The sequence below is a fragment of the Anarhichas minor genome, unplaced genomic scaffold, assembly GCF_050575085.1.
Source record: "Anarhichas minor isolate MPS153535 unplaced genomic scaffold, ASM5057508v1 ptg000010l, whole genome shotgun sequence".
NCBI classification, from domain to species: domain Eukaryota; kingdom Metazoa; phylum Chordata; class Actinopteri; order Perciformes; family Anarhichadidae; genus Anarhichas; species Anarhichas minor.
In genome coordinates this window covers 17,029,573-17,050,371 of record NW_027466456.1, presented here as the reverse complement: position 1 = coordinate 17,050,371, position 20,799 = coordinate 17,029,573, and the positions used below count along the sequence as shown (strand labels likewise).

The following is a 20,799-nucleotide window of genomic DNA, read 5'->3' as shown; positions in this document are numbered from 1 at the left end:
TGTGTGTGTGTGTGAAGTATGTGTGCAACATATTAATGAGGCTTTTATTAAATCCCACAGCAGTAGCTGCCATTGGTTCCTTCTGAATCTCTCTCTCACACATACAAACACACGCCACCTACCCTCAGTGTGTGTTTATTTCATTTGTCTACAGTGACAGAGTGACTGTGTCTTTGTACAGTCACTGCTCATCACACTGTGAGACAAGTCAGTCACACAGAAGAAGAAGCAGTCGGCTGAGTCAGTCAGTGGTGGAAGAAGTATTGAGTTCCATAATTAAGTTAAAACAACAATAGTACCATGTAGAAGTCATCCGTTAGAAGTCAAGACATTTCACACCTAATTTCCTAAATGTCTTTAATCGATGACTTCTAGATGCGCATTTGCTTTCTTTTAGACGGTTAGATGAGAAGATCAACACCAGTCTTTTGCCTGTATGCTAAATATGAAGCTCGGACCAGCAGGTGATGACAGGACTCCAGGAAGTCAATGGCCTGGCCAAGAAATAGTTCCAGCACTTAACTCCCTGTGAAACCAGAACTTGTCATGTTGACATTTTGGTTTATGGATTAGACGTGATATATGGTCTTTAGAGGTGCTGGTAAATCAGTTTCCACGTGTTTCCAGTCTTTATTCTAAGCTACGACACCGTCTCCTGGCTCTTGTATCTATCTGCATTGACAACAAAGCACATGAGCACATTTCCTTGAACAAAAAACAAGTTCCAGATTTCAGTTTCTGGTACCAAATGTACAAATACCCCTTTCAGCTTTCTTATAACACCATTACTGATGTTATTCATTCGGTATACTGCTGGATGGTTTTATCTGGTTCTTATTCTACGTGCTTATCATATACTTTGTATATGTTGAATATTTGCCTACAAGTACAACATTCTCCTCTGAAATGCAGTAAAGTTTGAAGCACATAGTTGTACTGCTAAAGTTAATACAGCAAAATGATACTCAAGTAATCGTCTTGATAAATATATTAGTTTTTTTACTTTCAACCTCTGCAGTCGGTCAGACTTTGTGAAGACTACAAGTCACATAGTGTTGATTAGCTGGCTGGACCAACCACCTCATCCCACTGAGGCAAGTAACACAACACCACACACACACACACACACACCTACACACACACACTGAAAGTACGCAACCATCTCAAAGTTAACCATCTGTGAATCTGACACAGACACGTTTCAGTGTTAATTAAAGGTTGAATCTCATTGGCTTGATTCTTGACACTATGGGATTCAGACCCAACACTGACTAATGTCTGCAACAACCTGCCGCATGTGTGTGTTTATCTGCACAAGACATCAACACTTCACACACACACACACACGTCTGCCTCTGTCATCATCCCGTGGGTGGCTTGCTGTTTAAAGATGTGTTCTCATCACTGAAAGGTCACAGTTTCAATCTGAGCAGCAGTCATTCAACCTGTCAAAGTGTTTCTTAAGCAAAGACTGTTTTAGGTCCTATACTACAATACATATTGATGACTTTGCAGTGGTATCAAAACCTATAATTTATCATATCAATGTTTGACTGAGAGGAATAAACTTCTCTGAAATGTTTAAGCTGTGACCTTAACCTAAACCTTAAAGGCTCAATCCCAAACTTACTCGAAAACAAATAAACAAGAAAAAAACCTTGATCTTATCCGTCATATTTCATGTAATTATTTCCTGCTGGGGTTTCCACAGTTAGCACCACCAATCCCAGCAACCACAGTCACACCCAGTGTCTTGGGAAAGCAACGCATTGCTCAAAAAAGTCCCCGAGCAAATATAACTCACTTGCAAGCTGTAAACAATTCAACCAAAGGGGATGGAGAGAAGGACCGCTGAGAGACGAAGAGGAGGCAGTGTGGTGAAACATGCATCCGCCGCAGAAAGAAAGTAGCATTTTCTATTTTTAACTTGTAGTTGAGATGATGAGAAGTCAGAAGAACTGAGGCGAATGAAAATGCTTCCAGAGGGAAAAGATGTCCATCAAGATAACTGTCTCCACACATTCCTACACACATCTTCTGCATATTGATGCACACTCACATAAACACAGATTTGTATTCCTTACCTGTCAGTGTGACCTCCTGTTCCCGATCTTCGCTCTTCTTTGTCTTTTAGATTTATATACTTCTATCAGAATGATTCCATGTCATAGTTTGTTTGAATGACTTGAGTTGCTGACTAGCTGACCGACTGGAAGACGACACACTCGCGCTCCTTCAGACAGGCAACAACAAGTAGCGCTGCACAACCAGAAGCCCTGCCCCCCCTCTCTCTCTCTCTCTCTCTCTCTCTCTCTCTCTCTCTCTCTCTCTCTCTCTCTCTCTCTCTCTCTCTCTCTCTCTCTCTCTCTCTCTCTCTCTCTCTCTCTCTCTCTCTCTCTCTCTCTCTCTCTCTCTCTCTCGTGATTTGCGAGCACCCAGCCCCTCCTCTTTCCCCACAGTGTTTGGGAGGAGTTTTCTTTCTTTCTGTTTTAGCTGAGTTGTCTCTTGCCCCCCCCCCCCCCCCAACTACCCCCCCAACTCCTGAACAAAACTCTCGCTGCCCTCCTCTCCCCCCTCAGACCTCCTCCTCCCTCTCCTCTGTGTACCCTGCACAGCCTCATATTTCATGCTACAAGTCTTTTTGTTTGGGACCTCTTCCACCAACACCACCAACTGCTCTGGTGCTTTGAGAAGATTTAGATGTGACCGAATGCAGCTAAATGCAGAGAGGGGGTGAAAAGAAAAAACAAAAGAAAACGTATCTTTTGCATGGTTGTGACATGTTTAAGCAACTTGAGGTGCACTCGAGACTCGTGGAGTTTAACTGCTTGACTCAGAGTTGAGTGAAACATAAATCAGAAGAGCATTGCAGTTTAAAATCTACTTTGAGTGATCTTATGACTTTCAAATATGGAGGGGACGCTGGCAGATCACATTTCATCTGGTAAAGTAGATGAAACATAAAAGAGCTCTACATCAGGTATGAGGTCATGTTGAGTGTGTGTTGACTGGACTTCAAGACAACACTCTCTCCTGTCTTTGTCCTCCTGTTCCTCTGTATTGTCTAGAGTTGATAACACCCAGACACGTGCATGTGTGTGCACGTTTTTGTGTTTCCTTTCTGACAATACAAGGAGCCCATCCTGCCGCTATGAAAGCCGAGATGATCAGATGGCCTGCATCGGACAGACACGCGCACACGCACACGCACGCACACACACACACACACACACACACGCACACACACACACACACACACACACACATGCTGCCACAAACATGTAGGTCTTTTGATCTTGGAGCTATTCACACTACATTAGTAGAGATTGAGCAAGCTGGTGAAGTGCATGAGGGCCCAAACTGTCCTCATGGTGATAAAGGAAGATTTTGGTTTTTGACTTGCTGCAGTTGTGAGTGCCCATTAAGTTGTCATTTCAGGTGGGCCTACTTTTGGTTTATCTTCTAAATGAATGCGTTTTAGTAATACGGTTCACCATCTGTGTAGTTGTCAGGCCACTCCTTCTTCCTGCCTCACTGTCACCGATCGCAGCAGATAACTTGCCAAGTCATGAATGTCATAAGCCACAAAAATGATCAAAAGTCGTACACGTGGTGTTAAAGCTAATCATTTTCACCAAATTGCTTATGCCAGTGGTTCCCATGATAGGATGCCAGGACACCAAGGGGTCATGAAAGAATCTCAAGGGTTGCAAATAATAAAAACAAAATCATGCCACCGAAATAATGTGTATTATTTTGATATCCTTTTATCAGTTTTTTTTGTGTAATACAGCAATGACATTTTGAGAGGGAAATTACACTGGAGCACAGCCTGAATGTCAAAGCCAAGCTCAGAAGTTGCTCCTGGACTCCGGTACAGATAGAGGGACTGTTGAATTTCATTTCCCCCCCCCCCCCCCCCCTGAGTAAATCTCAGTACTATTTCACACAGGCTTGTGAAAATTCTTAGCATCTTTATGTGTGTGAGGGTGGCATTTCCAGGAAGGTGTACAGTGAGCCAAGGAGGGGTAATCTGTAATCATCTCCTGAATCACCTAAACGTCCCTAAAAATGGGGGCATGAGGGGCGGTAATGATGGGGGCGGCTGAGCGGAACGATAATCCTTGACATCCTTGATATGTGTCCTTGTGATGAAAGATCTTATCAAGTTGTTTGCCGAATAACAAACCTTTTATGAAAGCAGGCTCATCCTCACTTTAAAATAATCTGATTCAAGTAGCTTCACACCATAGACTGTAATGCTCTTTGGACGAGGCACATTGTTCTGGTTGTGCTCATAATCTGATGTTTGTTTGGTCCGGGTTATTTTGCTGTGGGATCATGCTATAGCCATTAGACATATGTGATTATACATGAAAGGGCAGAGCAGGAAGTGCCATTGTGACGAACACTGTCATTTCCTCCACTTAACACAGTATTTTTAGATGTTTTATGCTGTGTACAAATTAATTGTACTGCACAGGAAGCGTACAATATCGAGGCTCGATCTCCAACTTCAGAAAAGTCGACAGATGAAATTGTTTATTTTACTATTTAAAGAAAAAAAAAAAAAGGAGTTTGGGGAATCATTAAAGCCATTTCCTGCACTTCCTGCTAATGTGAGTCCTCAGGCCGAGCCCTGCTTCGTGCACATTGGCACTCAGGCAGCACATCGTGTTGGCACAACGCCTCGCTGAGTCACTCATTTCCAAACACTGACCACCACTCCACCTCAGGGCATCAGTGTTTCCCAAACCATTAAATAGATGGGTTTGGCTTTCTCACCTGCACATAATTGGATTAGAGTAAAACGGTTTATTAGAACTTGTGGTATTAGCAACCTCTTGGTTTTTCTTTCATTCTGGTTCCTTTCCGTGTATAGATTTGTAGTATTCCTGTATGAAGATATGAACTGTGGAACGGACATTCTCCTCCCGATTTCATCCTCCTTTCTCCCTATTCTGTCCCCCTCATTCCATCCCCCCCCCCCCTTCACTCCCTTTTTCCTTTATAGATCTGTATACACACACATGCTCCTGTTTCCATGCGAGTGTTTCTGATCAGAAAAGTGTAAACTGTTAAATGTTTCGGCCACTCCTCATTCCTGTGGTTGCAGCCTCAGGGGCTTACGATAAAAAGTGATTGGCCCGGATCTGTTCAGGTGGAATGAAATCTTTGCAAATTTTTCTGACTCATGGTTTCTACAGAAACCCAGAGTCGACAGTTGATCAATGGGACTTGACACAAGGAGCAACACTCATGAGTCATAGCAACTTCTACGTAGTATGAATCTGTAAAGGTTGCAACATGCAGCGGCCTCGATTTATGCATTTATGATGTATTGTACCAAAATAACTGAGCAAGTTTTTTCCCTTGTGTGAGACTGTCCTCACCAGAGAAAGGACGGCATCGGCCATTTGTTCAACTGAAACAACATATCCAAGAAAACCTGTAAGAAGAGACAGAAGCAATGGCAGAGGTAATGTTATGCTGCTCTAGCAATACTAAACCTGTTGGGGAGGTGGTTGGACGTACAAAACGTGGGACATTGGCATGGTGACCGCTGTTCACATCTTGTTTGATACCAACAGTCTACAGCATATCAGAAATGAATAACTTCTGTAACAGTCATGTGCATTTTGGAGGGCAGTGGGTCCTTCTTGATCGCACTGACTAACAATCTGTTTTGTCATTTAGTTTGAACGATTGCTTTTTTTGGAGGAGCAGAAACATTGTGTTGAACATTACTTTACTGACTGTTTCTGTCTCATTGCAACATTTTCTAAAATAAGAACAAGGAAGGAACATAACAGGCCTGCACGACTGACTGGAAGTTACTGAATCTTTTTTTTTTTTTGATTGCCTGCATATCAAAGTGGCCAGTTTATTAGATGCAGCTAAACCTGATGCAGTCTAACCCCATTTCTTTAGTGAAGGTGGACTAAATAACAGAAACACCTCACTGTATAACTCGATACACATAAACAGCACCACATGACGACCCTCTAAAACGATCATACAGTTGAATCAACACCTCTCTAAAACAGTTTCAACAACAACCGAACATTAAAACCTTCACGAAGTTAAGACTAGTTGCAGGACCGTTGTATTGCACAGCATTGGTTTAAGCTAGGTGTAGCTGATAAACTGCCAACTGAGTGTAATAATATCAAGACACCTCTCACTGCACAAACCAATTCTGTTTATTATTTCATAAACATGACATACCAGGGACAGATACAGAGCAAAAACACAGTCAAATGCAGAGATTAGAGGATTTGATGAGTCTGTTGCTATTAACCACATTTTAGCCAAATGTATAAAGACTTTGTAAGAAAGAAACTAGCAACCAATGCCCCAGCTTTACTTTTCCTAAAGTATTTCTGTTTTTTGGATGCCTCCCAGCCTAGTTCTGGGAACTGGATCTTCCCTGTTTTGACATACGAGAGATAAGCGTTGGTGTTACTGACACACGCAGACAGACAGAGGAACATGTTTATAGTACACTCAGTATTAACTCCAGGTCATGTTGATGACTTTATCACCTTCACAAGAGAGGTTATCCTGGTGCAGCCTGTGCTCCGTGGTAGGATGTAACATACATTATCCAATATGCAAAGGTTGTGGACTTAAACATCTCTGCATTCTCTATTGAAGTGTGTTGTGTTTTTATGGATATTGTCAGTGTGATGTGAATAGTGATCCATTCGCACAGAGCTGCTGCAGGTCATTTGTCAAAGAAAAGAACAGGTTCAAATCTGTAATTTGAACTGGCTGAAAGTGTGTTGAGCAACTTATGATGTGAGAAAACCACTGAACTCTAAGTAAGCCGACAGCTATGCATGTGTGTAAGTGTGAACTGACTGATGTCAAGTATTCTGCCACCATGGCAACAACACCGTCCACCAGGGAAACAAACAAACAAACAAACAAACTGTCTGCATGAACACCTGCTGTCTCTCTTTCTCTCTCTCTCACACACACACACACACACACACACACACACACACACACACACACACACACACACACACACACACACACACACACACACACACACACACACACACACACACACACACACACACACACACACACACACACACACACACACACACAGCAGTGTGTCGTCTGTACTCACTTCCTCGGCTCATATAGTTCAGGAAGGGACACAACAGATCTGACGCTTGGACAAAACAGCTGGTATAGCTCAGCGAGGGCACGAATGAACGCAAAGATGGAAGTATTCATAAGCAGAGAGGATCCGATAACATTTCATTCCCTCCCCATACCAATTCTGATACCTGAACTTGCAAAAAAACTAATTTATATCAAATTATTATTTCATATACAGCTGCATACTACTAATCCTGTGTGGATGTGATGTGTTTGCTATCATTGTTGTATGGCCTGGCTCAGGTTAAACCCTTTGTAAAACATACAGCGAATGAACGCCATAGAACTTTCTTTTATTATCTAGTTTGACAGTCAGTCGGAAAAATAACGTAACTAAATAAATCTAGGAATAAATAACAATTCCTTTTATTAAATGTCAAACTGCAACCACGATTTTAGTCAAATAATAGTACAATAACAGTGAAAAACACAGCAGCACAACAGCAAATAAACTTCATTACATACTCTAAAAAGAGACTAATAACCTCTCTTTTTGTGATTTTAGTAAATAATAGGAAATATTATTATTATAGGAAATCTTGTGAGGGAGGAGTCTGAACAAAAGGTACACTTGTTGTCACCACATCAATCAGACTGAGTGAAATCCATGCTTTTTCTATAATCTGATCTGTTTGTTGTGCAGAAAAAGATAAACTAATTTGTTCCAGAACCAGGCGCCTGATTAGATAAAACCATCCATGCTAGATCCATGTGTGTGTGTGTGTGTGTGTGTGTGTGTGTGTGTGTGTGTGTTTCTGCATGGCTTTTAAAATCACTGCTGCTTCCAGATGACGACAGCAATCTAATAAACCTAGCGGTTGTAAATGACAGTGCTGGTAAGAATCACCCATTAATATACTCAAGTGATATTAAACAATATTGGTTCCATCTGTCTATGTGCGCCGCTGGCGAGATTAAAGAATTTCCTTTTTTTCATTTTAATCATGCTTCAATGCTTAGCATCAATGCTAATAAAAGTGGTAATAACCTGAAATTCTTGCCCTATTGTCAACATAGAATCACAAACAAGAACACAGCTATGGAGTTAATTAGTATCCACAGAACAGCTTCAGCCCGACAGCAACAACTGTAACTAAACACACTGTAACCTGAAACTAAAAGGCCTCAAATATGTGAAATATGAAAGTGCACGTGTGTGTTTTACTGATGCCTCCCATTTTACCATCTAATTGTTCTAATTGGAGCATCTCTTCTTCTCTGCTGCATTTTAAGTCCTGCCAACGAGGAAAGTACCTGGCACAAACACACACACACACACACGGATTCGTATTCTAGCCACGTAATCACATACTGTAGCCAACGAACATAAATATGATGAAACTAATATGTGCCTGGACGCTGTGTATGCACGTGTTTTATTTTGAAGGTGCTCTCACTGGAATGCTCTTATCTGGGTCAAATGTTGAGTTGGCATTTTTGGAGGATGCTGCATGCGTGTGTGTGTGTGAAGGAGACCATTAGCTGAACAAATCTGGCCTTTGTGGTAATGATAGGGGTGGCAGGCTGCCAGGCAGACATAATACCACAGTACTTGGTGACTGAGTGATTTCAACTAGAGGCTGTTGCACCTCAGCGACGGAGCTCAACCTGCAGGTTGGGGCGACACTAGCGGTCCAACAGAGATCTCAGGAATGTGACCATGTACGCTTTTCTGTACAAGTCCTCATCTCATGTATTTTATGTCTTTGGTGGACATGGCTTACTGTACTTGTCACTCACAGATCAATGTGATTTCTCATTTCTTTTCTGTTTTTTTTTAACTTTCAATGCTCAAGGTAATTCATCACGCCTTCTTCTCTTTATGTCTTAACGTCTTAGCTGCAAAACTATGTGACTCTTTGAATGTCAGTCCATTGCAAGGTATGTTTGTTAAATATACAGACTTCAACAGCTTGACAACTATCAGATGGGCCGTCTGGAAGTTTAGTACATACATTAACGGTTGTCAGAGGACATATCCTAATGACTTGTGATCCCCCTGAGTCATCTAGCACCACAAACAGTATGCGTTTTGAAATATAAGTATTCATTTTATTGTCTTTTTTTTTTTTACATCTAAAGTCCACAGACATCTAGACACCACACAAGGAAAGCGAGCCATCAGTACTCAGATGAGCTAAACCTCGACTCTAAGGTCACAAACTCACTTTCAAGAATAAAAAAATATAAAGTAATAGAACATTTTTTAAAAAGAAGAAAGACTTGTAGATGAAATGCCAATGTTAATATAAAGTAAAACATGACACTTTCCCTTCAAGCCCATTCTATTCATACATTATTTCTTATTATAAGTTCATACGGGCCGTTTAATTAAATATACAATTATGGCTTGTTTGAAAGTATATCGCATCAGAACACCTTTGGCTTCTGTTCTTCTGGAGCCTGGCAGAATGCTGGAACTGGTTTATATATGAGATAGGTTTTAGGTTTAGGTCGCCATGATCCGTTTCTTTAGTAAATCAACCACAACAGTAAAACATGCCATAGTGTTTGTTTCACAGCCTACAGGCTTTGCATCTCTCTTACATGTTGCACGTTTATAGAAGCCATTCTTCAAACTGTTTCTTCCACCATTTCATCTCTTCGTTTCTGATGTCAGAGACTTCCAGCACTTTTATTGCCTCTTAACACTCTTATAGTCCTACGAAGGAAATGACAAGCAACTATTTTTTTTTTTTTTAGAAGACACTCCATTCCAGATGGGCTAGCAAACTCCACACTGCGGATTGAGGCAAACGTGATGCATTGTTTTGGTCGCAAACGGCATATTTTGCCCTTGCAAACACACCTCTTTTGATTTTGTTCCTGGTATATTTATGCCTGTAATATGATGCGAGAACAGCTGCAGGAGTCAAGAAGTCAAATGCTACATATTCGCTTCAGGAGATTCACTAAAATAATTTCTCCGCTTGGTATAAACTGGACTTGTGCAGGACTCAGACAGTCACCAGGACAACAGTTAGATTTCACAGTATAATGCATGGGAAACTGGGCAAACAAAGCAGGCAGTCCCGCACAGACCGACACACATCTCCATGCGTCCACACACACACACACTTGTAGAAGTGATTAAACCCAGCGGGACTGCAGGCCTCAGCACTCTTCTCCTTATTTACTGACAGCTTTGGAAGTGTTCACATTTGGCTGTGTGTGCGACAAAGCATTGGCCTCCACCAGACTATCCCCCTCCCCACCACCGGACCCCCCAGGCATAAGCATGTCTTTACATGACACTAATGCTATCTGTCTCCGTCTCTCTCCCTGTGTACCCAGAGAGAAGACAAAAGACAGGACCTTTGCTGCCTGTTGTCCCCTCTCTCTCTCCTTTCCCTGTCTACCTCCGGCTGTGCTTGAGTAAAGGCAACAAAGTCCAAAGTCCTTTTTGAAACTTTTTTTCTTCTCAGTTATGATGTCACAGTTCAGATGTTAAATTAAGCTCCTCCCCTCACCTTATGTTCTGTGATCCCTCAGATGATGCCACCGTTTCTTGATCGGTCTTTTCTGTGGCATCATGATGTCATCAGCTCAGATGATAAAGTTTATAAATAGGAGTGAAAAAAAAGTATCTAATGAGCTGGACCTACCAGGCTCCCTTAGATGGAATGCTGCGGACCTCTCTAACCCCTTCAAAAGGTGAACGACTTGAGTCGCAGTCGATCCCCAAAGTTTCCTGTCTAGGGATTTGGGCAAGTGTGCAAGAACGGACCCTGGCAAAGCTGCTCTCAATCCGTTTCGTCGCGCACTACGGGTGACCCTCGCTGCATTCCATCTAGCTGGTCACACTGCATTTTAATCCGTTAAAACTAATAGCAGTTGTTGCAAATTACATGTAATGTTTACTAATCCAACTGCTGCCCTAAATCATGGTTTGGTATAGCATATATATATATATATATATATATATATATATATATATATATATAACATAAATCAATCAATATATATATATATATATATATTATTGCATTAATTGATTTATTCATTTTTTGCTGGATTTTGTTTGGTTGAAAAGAACTTTCAGTGTAGTTTAGAAATGGGCGATACAAAGAGAAAATCCCTGTAGCTCACCTGGCAGAGAGGGGCCCTATGTACTAAGGCTGTGTGGACAGAAAGACTTTGAGTCTCCCTGAAGACTTAAACACGGAGCCAGAATCAACAACATGATGGAACAGATAAGGAAAGATACTGTTTGGTCAACTATGTGTGTGTGTGTGTGACTACCTCTCCTCCTCTCTCGCTCCTGGAGGAGGCGCAGAGAAGTGAGAAGGTGCAGGCGGTGGAGGTGGTTGTGGACTCCGAGCTCCAAGAGGTCGTACTCTGAGAGGTGGAGCAGGTCCTGAAAAAACACAAAAACAGAAACTTAACAGTTAACATAAAGTGACGGTACTCTAGAGTCATTCTCAAAGCCTGGGTCGAGACCCACAGGAGGGTCACAGGAGGTTTTATTTAGGTCACCACATCAATTTGCTGAATTTATTTAACATGTTTATGTGCAGTACACCTTTGAGCCACATGAGGGAGCCTAAATGTTCGTTTTGTTCTGATAATTGCGGTGTACTTCTAACATTGAATCTAATAATTGTTTTACTGATGACTAAGTAGTTTTGTTGCCTTAGCCTGACCCAGCTGTTTTTATCAGAGACTGAAGTTTATTTTGAAAAGACTGTATGTATGAATGTCCAGCAACACGTGTCAATTTCCGCTTGTTACGTACGGAAATTGACACGTGTCAAGAAGAGGTTTCATTTTTGACAGAAAACGCAATACTCAGGTCTTAGCAGGACTAAAAACAGACTGCTTTTTCCTTCAATTCATTCATGTCTGTTCTCACTTGTATTTCTCGTCATGGTGAGTCTTATAGTGGCGTTGAATATTATACTCCTTGAGCACTGAAAGGTGCAGTGAACACAACAAGCATACTGGCTTCCCGTTTACCTCTGTGGAGCAATAGGAACTGGTCCATATTTACTCGGAAAACTCAACACTGTATCCACTTCTCCCCTTTTTGACAAAGACATTTCCTACCGGCAGCTTCTGCATGAAAACAAGCCTAGGCTTGACAGTGTTGTGTCACGTGGCCTGTATGTAAGCACGTGGGATCTATAATAGCTGTATATCCAGCATAGGGCCTGGTACTCTTAGTAGGACAGCACAACCCCCAGTGGACAAATAGGAATAGCATTTGAAATAAATGAATTAATGACTTCTCTGCAATTTTCCTACTTGGCAAAGTCTTCCAGTGGGCCAACTTGGACTCGTTGGTGGGCTGGCCCTCGGCCGCATGTTTGACACGCCTGTGTTAGAGGTTAAACTGTTTACTACGGCTATGTGTGAGGTGTCTCAATACACCACTTAAAAGACACTAGCCAGCCAATCACAAACGAGCAGTGATGTTGAAACCTTTAACACACAGCGAATATGAAAATAGATTCATGAGGTAGAAATGATGGGGTAACATTCAGAACATAAACACTAACAACTGACTTTGAGTTCCATACAGGGAAGATACCACTGTTGTGCTTGATAGAAGATAAGTAACACACAGTTTGTCTAGACAGGTTGGTGGCTCCAGAGGAGCAAAAGAAAAATAGCTGAGACCACCGGTGACCTCCTGTCTTCCAAAAGTGTGTCATCTCCTCCCCTCATCCCGCTCCTGTCATTATAGCATTGTCATAAACACACACACACACCCCGCCTCACTTCAACCCTCACTATGGTATTAACGCAAACGACCCCTCAAATAGCCACAAAGTCTTTGAACCAGAACTCAACCTTGTACGGTAATGGAACCACACACACACACACACACACACACACACACACACACACACACACACACACACACACACACACACACACACACACACACACACACACACACACACACACACACACACACACACACACACACACACACACACACACACACACACACACACACACGACAGGACTCTCCCAGCTCAAACCCTTGTTGTTTTGGTTTCTCAACAATATGACCAGTCTCTGAGTTCATCACAAACAATAGCTCTATTTAGACTACACAGGGCAAACCCATGAATATAAACACACACACACGGCAAGCTCTCACAGAAACAGTGCACAGTCACTCTTAGTCACAAATGGTAAGTTAGAGGTTTTACACGCATCCACGACCATGGGCACATACCTGCATACAAAGGTAGCCAGTAGCACACACGCACATGCCCACAAACACGCTCAAAGTCACCCACTCACACACACACAGCCGGTCAATGCGGTCAACGTGCCGAGACAGCTCAGGAATTACATGTTAGTAGCCTAAAGAAGAAGACACTACATTAGTTCTGCTGATTTTAACACGAGTAACACACACACCATGATGCTGACAGTGTGTGTGTGTGTGTGTGTGTTAGTACGTGTGCGTGAGACATGGCTGGCATATCACAAGCCTAATCTATCTCAGAATCCATCTCCCCCTCCCTCTGTCGTTCTCGTCTCCCTCTGTGTGCAACAGCAACTTGACAGGTTTTCTTTTTTCTTTCTTCTCCAGAACAACAACATGATCTCTCATACCAGTCCTCATAGAGAGTTGGTATAGCAGCTGTGTATGTTGGCTTTGCCCTCGTGAATGTTGTAGCAACGATAAAGGTGCTTGTGAGCGAAATGGCAGAGCGGTGTCGTTCAGACAGCACTGGCCAATAAAGACCTCAACATTAACATTTCTGATCTTAAAATCAATCGGCCTGTACATTTGGTTCTGCAGCTCTGCAGAGCTTTCAAAGGCTCTTTTAAGTCATTGTTCTTGTTCTTAATACTGATTTAATATGATCGTCTTTGTTCACACTGTCATTGACCAAACATTGAGTTTGGTTTTACCGGTTTGTTGTGATAGCTATCAGCCTGGATGTCTAGGAAGCACTGAGCTGGATATTGTTGTTATATCATTTTGAGATCGGTTAGCGACGCTGAGCCGAGCTCAATATGCATGGTCGATGGTCAAGCGGGGGTTAGAGTATGAATCTTAGTCCTTATGCTGCCTATAATTGCAATTACTCTGCATAGAGACGGTTGAGAGTTAGAGAAGCACCAGTAGCTCCAGTCATCAGCTTGATGCATATATTGTAGACGGGTTCACGGGGCATCATTCACATAAACTGGTGAATTTTTCCGCATCAATTTATGGTGGATAAGTCTTTATTTATGTTAAGAAAAACACTGAATTCAGGTGCCGGGTGACAATTCAAAATATAATGGAACATAATGCAATAGGCTCTAAGTCATTTCTGTATCGCTTTCAAATATGTATTCTCCTGTAGATCAACTTTTCTCATTTAATGTCATCTCTCCTGAGTCAACAAACATGAAGGCGTGATTTACTCTTCCCTCCTCTTTTGTCTCTTTAACCTTTTTAAATGTGCAACGTGGCACCTATTCACCTCAATAACAAATTAAATGCATTTGTAAACCTCTACATGCAACATTAATCTTAGCTGAAATAACAGGAGGATGCAAATCCTGCCAGGTAAAATATCAATAATGCCACATAATGTACGATTTTAGTTTTCACGTCGTTTTTGTGTGTAGAATCGTTGCAGTGACCGTGGATGTGCTGTCAGGGGCACGGAGCGCAATGGAGACGCCGCAGTGCGCCACACTCTCTGCCTTCTCCGGTCCCCTCACCTCACCAGACAGCTGTCAAGTTGATGGCTGTCAGTCTATTGGCAGGGACAATTCTGTCCTCCCAAAATGTTGGCAGGGACATGTTCCTACCGTCCATATGCAAACCTATGCCCTTGGATGAGTTATAGAGACTTTCCTTTCAACTAAACTAATTTCTCTCGGTGCACAGTGACATTTACTGATTGAATTAGTAGATTTAAGCTCAGAAAGTCATCTAACTTTGAGAGAATATTTCACACAGAAGCTTCAATCTAAACTCCATTATGGTTCAACAAGACTAAAACAACACTTTGTTGTCCTCGTCTCCCCTTGTTTTCTCTGTATCTCCCTCCTTGCCCCTTTCACCTTCCTAAGCTTTTCCCATTATGCCTTCACTAATTACACCAATGCATTCTGGGTATACATTAGCAGGAGGTAATGGAATAATTCATGTCTTATTGACAAATCAATCTAATCTCCTAGCCAATGGCTGTGTAATGTTCAGATTGAAGTTGGCTTATGGTTGGATGTTAAAACAGCCCCCACATCACTGTGCATCCAGTCTAATAGGCCTGTGATGAAGTTGTATTAGGCTGCTCTATTAAGCTGCTGTGGGAAACACTCTTAACAACAACAGTTGGCATTCCTATACAACATTTACTGAACCCCCCCCCCCTTTAAACAGACATGGTTACAGTCAGATAGTGACAGCTTTATGTGCTGAATCTCAAATAAGAGCCATTTGTTTGTTAAAAAGTAGCTCCGGGAAAACTATCAGCGCCACAATATGCAACAAAGAGCTGAAATGCTAACAAAATGCATATAATATCGCTACTTTTGGAGCCTGAAACAACACAAATCATTTAGGTAACATCATTAATTTGAGGCAACAAATAAATAATCGACACAAGATAACCAAAATAATTCCAATTCTAATAACCACATTGTTTTGTAAATAAAGATGTATCACCCCTCTCTGCTTCCTTCTCACACACATAGCCGAGAGAAAAAACATGTTTTATTGGAATGATGTATCCTGCATGAAATGGTGTTGCAAGTTTCTACAGGGTGATAGGAAAACTAGCATTACAATTGATTAACAGCCAAAATAGAGACAGATATAGAAAGACCCTGGGATGCAGTTGATAACTAAAATGATGATCAACAAGTTAGCTGTTAGCAAACAAATGTTAGCAATGTGTGAGCAAGCTAATGCTCACTGCACACGTATCGTTAGGCAATGTCCGGATCTCACGGTTTCCTCATTCTTCCTGCTGTGCCTCAAGTCTTACTGCGGCAGCTTGTAAAAATGTAGATCTGCTCTTTACCAGATCAGTCGGTGGTTTCTTAAAATTGCGTAATTAACTGTCATTGTAAACAGCTGTGACTCCGGTAGGGACTAATCGTTTGCCTCTTTTACACAAGTGGTATCCTACAACAATTTTGCAAAAAAGTATGTTTCTACTGGTGCTCCCTTGACCCCTACTTGAATCACTATGAATGCACCGTGAACAATCATTGTGATGAGTTTGGGTTTTTAAGGTTTCCTGATCGGAAAACACGGCAGCTGTTCTGGAAACATCATAGTTCACCCAGCAAAATCGGTTTCCGAAAAAAAGATAATGAAACATGTTTCAGGCAAATTCTGAATTGTGCTTGATTTTAGATCTACAATGACTTGTTCAAGTAGTTATGTGTGAGGATAGATAATTAACAACTGGTTATTCTGTAGCTGTGTGACAAACAGTTGGAGACTGTCAGAAAAAGGACAGAACTGTTTTTGTTTATGGTAAAACACCTAAAAACAACCAATCCTGACATTTTCCTGACAAGAAAACACTTGTGGCCATGCAAAAAATGGCCAATGTGTCTAAGAAGCAATGGTGGAAGTGCACCATTGCAAACCTTTTCAGGGATGAGGTCTGGGCTGGTGGTTGGATGCATTGAAGTGTATTAAGACCTCTATTTGTCGAGCTATGTTGTCCTTGATCTTCGCCGTTATGTCTTTTTTGTGCAAAAACATTGAGAGCAATGCAGAAACCAGTCAAATTCATTCTATGTGCACACATACATGGCTAATAAAAATGAATCAGATTCTGAATTCAAAACCAGAGAAACAGGCCAGCCTGCTTTCAGCCATTATTTACTAAATAGTTATAATGAATAACTACCTCTGTAAATGTCTCTTTAGGTTTTGTGGGTTTTGTTGGCGTGTGTTCATGTATTACCTCGACACCATCGTATTCCTGCTCCAGCGCTGGGCAGTATTGTGGCAGTCCCAGCTGGCTCAGCCATCGAGAGATAGACTGGTGCTTCATTGTGACACACGTACGCGCACACAGGCATGTACAGAGACGCACACACAGTCTGCCACTCACACACTTTCAGATGGAACCTGAAACACAGAAGGAAGAGAAGAGCAATTTAATTTAGATGTCCGATTGTCATCAAATCCAAACAAGTAAACATAATTAGAAATTGATGCCAAAGCGACAAATTGTGAAACATTCGTTATTTAATCTCACACAATGGTAGATTCAATGGTTTGTGTAATTAGTGCATGTAAGAACAATGAGAGCCAAATAAAATGCAATTACTCATCTTCTTCTTCATGGCTCTGGAATCTGCCAGTTTACTTCTAGTTGGCTTTTACAACAAGACATGAATGATACATATTCACAACCTTTTAGGGGGGTCTAGGAGAAGGAACTTGGAACTGCAAGAGCAGACAAGATGTGGGAGGTTTCGCTGAAGATATCCAAGCTATTACAGTCAGTTAAAGACATTAATTGATACTTTTCAAGGCTGTTCACGAACTGCACTCCCCTCCTACAGTACTAGACTGCAGAAAATATCTGTAAAAGATAAAGTATTTGTTGATTCAATTCTAAAATGTGAGTTTGGGGGTCTATTTTTTCACACTTTTGCTCTGAATTTTTACAGGGAAAAGACTTGTGCCTATGTAAAAACAAACATTTTTGTACCACTTCTACCCATAGTTTTCTGTGACATTTATTTTTCACTGCGAGGCAGCTCTGTAGCCAAGTCTTGTTCTTTATCAGTCTAATGGCCGATTAGCAGAAACGCTACAGACAACACCCAAGGGTGATGATGTCTCAGTATCAACAGAAGGCTGGTACTGAGGCTGTGAATCAAACTGTCTGCCAATCAAGATGCAGCCACAAAACATTAAACAGAATGTACAGCAACAACACAGGAATTGGATTCTGGAAATAAGAGCTGCTATCAGCCCAACACCTCTGCTGACTACTACCGCAAATATTTTTTACCAAGAAGCACTGTGCTGTAACTACAGCAACATACGTGAACACAAAGTGATGAGATAATAATAATGAATGAAAATCTGCTGAGTTTAAACTGGCTCCATTTAGAAAAAAATCCTATTAGTGTCTTAAATTGGCAGGCAAGATTAAGATATGTTTTAAGGTAGAGACGGAGATGAGAAGAGGACAGAAACAAACAGAACAAACAATGCCCTGAACAAGATTTTTTTGTCCCGTTCCTGACCCCAGTCCTTCAATATTGGGAATCTGACGATAGTAGGTTTCTCTCTGACCTAAACTAGGCAAAGTGCATGTGCAATTTTTTTATCAAGACATTGGGGGGGACATGGGAAATAATCAATTTTCTAATAAATTAATTCAGAAACGTTTAATGGATTTAAATAAAACAATGTTTGTGTCTGTTGTTCTCTAATTCAGCAAATTAAATACCGGATAAATTAACGTGCTTCATCACACCGAAGCAGAAGTCATATAAAATCCAATATTGCCACAAATCACTTCTGCTCATTGATTTTAAACATTGCTCACGATGGGCTCGTACAACTAGAAGTATTAAAGGGAAGACTGCCACAATACTTAACGGCAAAAAGTACACAAATTCATATTATCTGAAGGTACGTCTTCATATCGCCGATCCATCAAATCTCTTTTTAATTCATGCACACCACTCTTCCAACTGTTACAAGCCATTTACATGCAATAACAACGCGGTAAAACAACACCTTGCAATTCTGTTTTGAAAGACAGAAAAATAGTCGCTACAACACAAAGAAGTGAAGAGCAGCTAAGATTACCGATTTAGAAAATTTGCACTATGGATTTTTGATATTCTTCTGAAACGCTCGACAGTTTCATAATCTGCAACCCTCCAGAATGGAAAAGATGTGAAATATATGTTAATAACATTGTTCCGGATCAATAGAAAACAGATTTCTATTGATGAAAACCATAATGACTTTCTCTGCTGTATTTGAGTACTTGTGTGCTAGCTTCATTGTTTGTGTGTGTTGTCATTGTGTCCTTTGTGTTATGGGTTAAGCGAGTGGCAGAGCACACATGCATGTAAGGGGATTGTGCCGTCATTACGTGTTATGCATGTGTGTGTTTGTATCCGTGTGTGTGATGACACGCCTTGGTAAAGATAGAACAACAAAAACCTTGTCAGGCAAAGAGGCGTTCACTGAGCACGTGCAGTAACCCCCCCCCCCCCCCCCCCAAATCAGATTAAGTGATGTCACAGAGATATACGTGATTTCACTGACTGCCACCAAAGATTGTTAGACTCTAGGATCCATCTTCAGACAGACAGACAGACAGACACACACACACACGCCCCCTCTTTCAATCATATCAATCTAATCTATGAGTGTGTCATCATATAGATTAGAGAAGAGGAGTCGTTCATACACTCCTGTCAGTGTCGAGCACTATTTCCAGTTTAACCTAATGGAGAGATGGAGGTCGTTCAGGAGAATGAATGACCTCTATGTCCCATTAGCAATGAGCTTATTCACAGTAACATACTGTATACAGTACAGTACAGTAACACACAGTATGTTACTGTATACAGTAACACACTAGTTCATACACACATTTCTGCAAACACTTATACATATGCATGAGTCATCGGCATTATTGGCTCTTTCATTATACTGTCAGATACACGTTAAGCTGATGTTGCAAATATGCACACTGGCAAACCTCCTCTTCATCATTTAATGCCCAGTTCATCAACTGAAATCTTCCTCCTAAAAGCTACTGGAGGTCATTTTGATGGATTGCTACTGTAACATACAATGCTATAAACTAATGTTGCACCATACTTACAATGATAAATAGTTTAATTAGTAATCAAAGAAACTTACAAATGATTTGTCTGTCAAATTAGTCAAGACCCTTTATAGTTGATGCAGAGTAACAAAACTAAAAGCTACTCTAGGTGGATAACCACAGACACCATATAAACAATACATCTGTTGCATTGCTCATCTGATGTTGGCGTGGCCCCTGTCAGAAGACAAGATTTAAATGAACAAATAGTGACTTTTCTTAGTAGAAGTGCCCTCTTTACAGACTCTTTTCTAGAATGAACATTCTGGATATCTGCAATATAAGTCAGAGGAGAAACTCCCATTTCGGATATCGACAATCCATTCTTACTATAGTCATTATTGAAGTGAGCCATTTTGTAATATTATTATCTTTTTAGATGTATCTGCAATTGCGTTGCTTCTAGTCATAATTCTACAACGAATAAAAGATATCTGAGTCATAATGCCTATTGTGAATATCTGTAATGACATTTTTACGACACAGATAGCAGCTCCTGAGCTTCATTCAGGGGAATCACGAGTACATTGACGTCAGGCCTTTCTGCCTCTTTTACCCCCTCAACTTCACAAACCAGTGAATGTGTGCCATGTGTGTAGTTTAAAATAAAGTACATTTAGTCATCTCTAACTGCTGCCACATTGCTTAGTTTCACTTTTACTTAATTAAAAGGGATATCACAGAGGGGAAAAGGGTCTAAAAACGGTGCTCTCCATATGATTACCGTATAAATGTGCCATCAAGTTTTACAGTCTGAACAACTGGGTTCATTGAGAAGCTTGTGCAGCAAGAGGTGCCAATGAAACCTGCGTTGGCCACACCCCGTCTG

The 20,799-nt window shown here is 41.2% G+C and overlaps 1 protein-coding gene across 1 annotated transcript in view; it reads right to left on the bottom strand.

Moving 5' to 3' along the window:
- Positions 1-17,153, bottom strand: part of bcar3 (BCAR3 adaptor protein, NSP family member) — a 52,311-nt gene extending 35,158 nt beyond the window's left edge. The window contains exons 1-2 of the mRNA XM_076087956.1: positions 17,064-17,153; positions 11,419-11,533 (exon numbers count right to left, since the gene is read on the bottom strand). Coding sequence (XP_075944071.1) covers positions 11,419-11,533; positions 17,064-17,153 — 205 coding nt within the window. The remainder of the gene's footprint in view (positions 1-11,418; positions 11,534-17,063) is intronic.
- Between the last annotated feature and the right edge of the window lie 3,646 nt (positions 17,154-20,799).